Source organism: Linepithema humile, chromosome 2 (assembly GCF_040581485.1).
Source record: "Linepithema humile isolate Giens D197 chromosome 2, Lhum_UNIL_v1.0, whole genome shotgun sequence".
Taxonomy (NCBI): Eukaryota; Metazoa; Arthropoda; class Insecta; order Hymenoptera; family Formicidae; genus Linepithema; species Linepithema humile.
In genome coordinates, this window is record NC_090129.1 from 9891531 (window position 1) to 9897530 (window position 6000).

The 6000-nt window shown below is 26.8% G+C and overlaps 1 protein-coding gene across 1 annotated transcript; it reads right to left on the minus strand.

Annotated features, from left to right (window-relative positions):
- Positions 1-3759: 3759 nt before the first annotated feature.
- Positions 3760-5080, minus strand: LOC136998206 (uncharacterized). Its single transcript, XM_067350655.1, has 2 exons — positions 3992-5080; positions 3760-3831 (listed from the first exon to the last, which is right to left on the minus strand). Exons 1-2 carry the CDS (start codon positions 5034-5036, stop codon positions 3812-3814), a joined length of 1065 nt encoding a protein of 354 aa, XP_067206756.1. The 5' UTR covers positions 5037-5080; the 3' UTR covers positions 3760-3811.
- Positions 5081-6000: the final 920 nt, after the last annotated feature.

The window sequence follows — 6000 nt, forward strand, 5'->3', positions numbered from 1 at the left end:
TTTATGATTAGATTCTTCTCCCTCTATTATCAAAATTTTTTAAATGTTTCCCAGGTCCACTGTGGCGACCGCTCTAAAAAAAAACGCATCAGCAATTGTACCTGACGTGGAAATTTATTAAAATATTTCCATAATAAATTAAAAAATAAAAAAAAATTATTTTTAATACATTTTTAAAATTTTATTAATAAAGGGAGGAGAACCTAATCATTAATTGAATAGTATCGTTCTTGACACTCGGCGGCGCTGCTTGAAGCGGCTATGTCGCGCGCGGTAAGGAGAGGAAAGGAGGTGTCAACTACGAGAATCGACTGAAATGCTAAAATAATTCCGAGCACTGATTTACATCATATTGAAGAATCACAGACGTTTCGGCCTTTGGTTTAGGCCATCTTCAGTAGTATAGAAAATAAATAAACAATTTTTCGTTAAACGATCTAGAAGTTACAACGCAACGCCTTTTAAAAATTTTACATTTAACACTATTTAATGCATATTTAAGATGGAACTCAAACGCAATTCTTATAATTATATAATTTTTATCGTTGTCTATATTTTCCAAATTTTTTGATTTCAAGGTTGAAACGTAAAACCGGAATTCTTAATTTGATTTCTTTATAGCTATCTATTCTGATGCCGTTGCTAATTAAAATTAAAACCATATTGATTGCATCAATGTTTTCAGTGTATCTTAATTATATTACGTTTATAAAAAAAGAGTCCACAAAGCGTCACTTTATTTTCCGTAACGTCTTCATATTCTTATTGATCAAGCCAGCCTTATTTTATAACATTGTATTCACTGAGGATGCTAAAAAACTAATGTCACTAATTGCGAAAAATAAGGTGACGCTTATTGGGCAATTTTTAATAAACGCAATGTAATAAAGACACATTGAAAACATTGGTGCGGTTAATATGGTTTCAATATTAATTAGCAACGGCATCAAAGTAGATAAATACATAGAAATCAAATTAAGAAAGTACGGTTTTGCCTTTCATCCTGGAGATAAAAAAATCAGGGAAAATATAAACAATTGAAATTATATAATCAAAGGAATTGCGTTTGAAATAAATCTTAAATATGTATTAAGTAGTGTTAAATGTAAAATTTTTAAAAGGCGTTGCGTTGGGATTTCTAGATCGTTTATCGAAAACTTGTTTGTTTACCTTCGACACTGAAGATGGCCTAAGCCCAAGGCCGAAACGTCTGTGGTTTTTTTATATAATGTAAATAATAATTGCGAGCATTAAATTCTAGCTTTTAACTCTACCAGCTCATGTAATAAAATTATGATTAATGTATTAATTTAAAGAGCTATATTTATTAAATAAGTTTATGATAAATTTAAATGACTATTGTCGTTTCACAGTCGTACTTTTATTTTTTATTTTTAACTGAATTTTAATTTTTACTTTTTATACAGAAAGATAGTAAAAATATAATTTTAATAAAATAAATTAAGTCTTTAATAATACGATTACTTTTAATATTTAGCCAATAGGACACTCACGTATTTGACATATTAAAAATTTATCAACGTCTATTTTTTATTTTATAACTTATTTTATTAATATAATGTTATTATTAATATTTAACTTTTATTTTGTTATTTATTTTATACTATTTCGGTTTGATAAAAAATTTTTTTTTTAATAATTAATTTATATTATTTAGCAAAATGCTCGAAAAATTTAAAAGAAATTTATCGTCATTGGAAAAATATTTGGTCTGATTACACAAATAAGGCATATAATTTTCCGAAAATAATTTTATAAATTTGTGTTATTAATTTACCTTAACGTGTACTTTAATATCTTCTTTGCGTTATGGTGAAATTTATCTTATTTTTTTGCAATTTCTTGCAAATCTCTACTAGAAAGCAGAATCTTTCTTACCGTTTGAAAATCTGTGCAAGAGCGGGGCTCTATTTCACTTTTACTCTGCAGAGACTGCACGATTACATTATCAGATGATTATTAACGTTACGAATCAATATATTAAATCAGGTAGCGTTTGAATAAATTGAAAAATTCTATCTCGCATTTCTTATACAAGATAATGATAAAATATTTCGCTGATATCGATTTTTACAAAAAACAATTGTTTGTGTTACTCCAGTGCCAAATGTTACTGATAGAATATGAAGGAAAAAATAACATATATAATTTTTACATTGCAAAACATTTCATATATCGATGAAATTATACTAATTCATTATGTAAGCATAACATTAAAAATTTAGACACAAATACACAATAAAAACTAATTTTTTAAATATTAAATTGTATGCAAAATAAAATTTTACTTTCTTTTAATGTCACTTAAATTTATTTGTGGGTCAAAATTTTTCTGTTAAAAAAAATTAATTTTATTTTCTATGGGCATACTAAGTATTTTTGTATAGAATAATTAAATAAATCGGTTTTTTTTTCATGCATATGTATTTTAAGTATAACAATAATTATCACATGTCATGTATTAACATCCACATTCAGTCTTATTATAATTATGCTATTATTATACTAAATTACTATAAATTAAAAAATGCGTTATGTCCATATTCAAAATTATGTACCGCAAACTCAACATCATGCAAGCATTTATAGTATTAAGCAAGTAATCTATAAAATTTTACATAAGCTTTTTACATTACTATTTTACATTAATATTAAAATAATAAAATGACGCAATTTTATAGATACTTGTAATACTTTAGAGAATTAATACATTATTTATACATTTGCTTACATTATGCTCTCAATGTGTGTAAGTTTTAGTTTTATGAAGTGTCATGATCGCAGTTTCTATCTTTAATTATAAATAATTAAAAATTTTAAAACACAATTAATTTAAATGTCGTTCGAACCGTTTTAATATCTTCAATTATCTGTCAAATTATAATAATTAAAAAAATGTCTTGTTATAATATTTTGTTTTTGCAGATTTTTGATAGCAACAAACATTTGAGAAATCTTGTATGATTATTGAATTTAACTAATAGACGTTAGTTTCTGATTTATTAATGTACAAATGAATAAAAAATTGTTAATAAAATAGCCTGATGATACAATAAGCATTTGTCTTGAATATTTTTCAATTTTATAATGAAATCGTCTTACATGCGTTACAGCATGCATTTCGTTTATGACAAATTTATTTTTTTATTATACTGAAAGCATTATCAATTTGAAAGGCTAAGTATAACTGCAAAAACTGTCATACTCATATTTTACCAATAATTATTATTACATTAATATTATATGTTCGAAAACCTGTCATACTATAATAATAACTAAGGAGTCATAATAAATTTAAATAACCTAAAGTACAATAAATGTCCAGGCTACACGTACGACCAAAGTACACATAAAATTTTAAGAAATAAAAATTAAACTAAAATATTGTGCTGAATAACTTATTAAAAAATTTTGTCTCTGAACCGAAAAGTCGATTGTTAGTTTAAAAAGTTATAAAAAAAGTTATAAAAAAAGTTATAAAATTGTTTTATTTTATGAAACTATAAGCATAGTTTATAAATTTAAGACGGATTACATATAAGCAAAATATATCAAATATATTGCACATATTAAATATAGTTTATAAATTCCAAAAATGAAACTTAGTCTTTCTTATGAAACGTAAATTTATAAACGAATTTATAATTTCATAAACATAAAACGAATTATTGCATGTCAGAGATACATTAGTTTCTGTGCATATTATAAATTGTTTCCATTACCAAAGTCAAGATTGCCTTTTGTCGTGGTGCCTGGTTGTCGTGCTACATTGTCAAGATTGCCGTTAGCATCATTCACCTTTGAATATACCTATAAAATTTATAAATATTCGTTTGTGAAACAAGTTGTCTGGCTATTGTTTGCGTTTGTTCTACTAAAATATAAACGCGATTCGACAAAATGAAATTTAATTATATGCACGTATATAATTGAATTAACAATAATTTCAATAAAACTTTCTGTCACTTACCTTTTTTTTTACTCTTTTTCTCCTGTTGGCTTTTTGACGGTCCAGCTATTTCATGCGCTTTTTCCGTGCTTGGTGGTTCTTTCATATGTGTGTTTTCAGTATGATGGTTTAAATTCTTTAAGTCAACATCAATGTCTATTAATTCGGAACAAAAATCACATTCTACTTGAGTAATATTACTCTTTTTACAGTATTTCCACCCCCAACTAACGGTATGGTGAAAATTTGGTGTTCCTGGATGTCTAGTTTCTAGATGATAATATAAGGCATATATAACAGTGCTTATAGACGTGTAACTTGCACACAGACAACATTCTGAATATTCTTCGTTACGATACTTGAAATACATCCGCGGGAATTGATTTCCGTTTTGTTTTTCGTATGCAAAAACTTTTCCATGATGGTCCTCTACATGCTTACAAAACTTTGTCAAATTAATGTCGATATAACATCCTTGAAATTGGCATTCTGGAAATTTGCACTTTACTGAAAAATTCTTATCATCACATGTGTAATTTTTCCATAGATCTTGCACATCTGTGATCTTATTTGGCACATAGATTGAGCCCGTGTCAATTTTTTTCAATTCGCCTGCTTCGTTATGTTTTGATATATGATATCTTGTGTTACCCATAATATAACAAGTCAAACGTTTATTGCAATTGTTCAGTGTGCACTTCAAATCAAAAACATCAGTTTGTGTGTAGTATTCTTCTTTAGTCTTGTTCGTTACATAATCTACCACTTCTTGTGTTGGATGTAACATCATGTGACGGGAATAATCTTCTTGCTGAACAGTCGCACCACAAATTAAACATTTTCCCTCCTCGTTGTAATATGTATCCGGTGAATTTTTTTTATTTTCCTCTACTCTGGAAGCGAAATGAATCTTATGGTACCTTCTTAAATGTTTTGCAAAATTACTAAGATTGGCGTAAGCTAAATTTGTTTTGCACGTCTTGCACTTCGCTTTAAATCTCTCTTCGGGAATCTGTTCCAAATAATCCCACACATTGTCTTTAGTTAAGATAATTTCTTCAGACATTGTGTCTGTTTCAACTGACTAAACGCAGATAACTGAATACGAGTCTTACACACAGGAGCTTTTATACCGAAAAGTGTCCGAGAGGAGAAAATAAAAAAAGAAATATGATATAGTTTTCTTTTAAATGTAAATATTGATACGTCGGTCAAATCTAACCAATAGATATCGAGAGACGCGGTGACATCTCACGGCCACTTTGCATAGAAGTGGCAATGTGTATGAGACATGTTACAACTGATTCTTTAAACAAATAATTTTTAAATAAATATTATATATTTAATTAATTGTATCTTTAATAATTATTATATCAAAGAAATACTTGTTATGCCGAATATATTGATATTGTGAAAAATTAAACTAATACACTAAAAGAAAAGAAAAATAGTAGTAATCATTACTTATATTGCTTCTTGGCACCAAGAATATTTTTATAGATGTTCTAACTATATGGTTGGTTATTTTTTGGCAATGCAATACGTATAAGGTTATTACATTGCTAACATTATACTAACAATTTCTATAATAATGAGTATCGCGATTATAATTATAATAAAATGCAATAATCTAAATATCGCACAGCTTTCTTTCAGTGTATGTTGATTGCAGAAATATGCAAGTACGCCTTTATATATATCTATACCTATAAAATTATTTGTTTAAATATTATACAATTTATTTGTATATTCTTAACTTACAACATTAGCAGACAAAAGTGCTTAACTAGCAGCATAACCACTGATCAATTTTCATAATTTACAATGTTATATTATCACTTCTTTGTATTACACTTGCAAGTAATGTTTGAAAAACTTAAATGTATAAAATTGTAATTCAATGTTTTCTCAACAAAAGATTTTTGTATTAATAAATTTAATAAATTTTTTTTCAATAAATTCGTATCAGACTAGATTTTAAGGACTGAGTGTATGAATTGGAGATTAAAATTAGACCAATCAAGTAATCT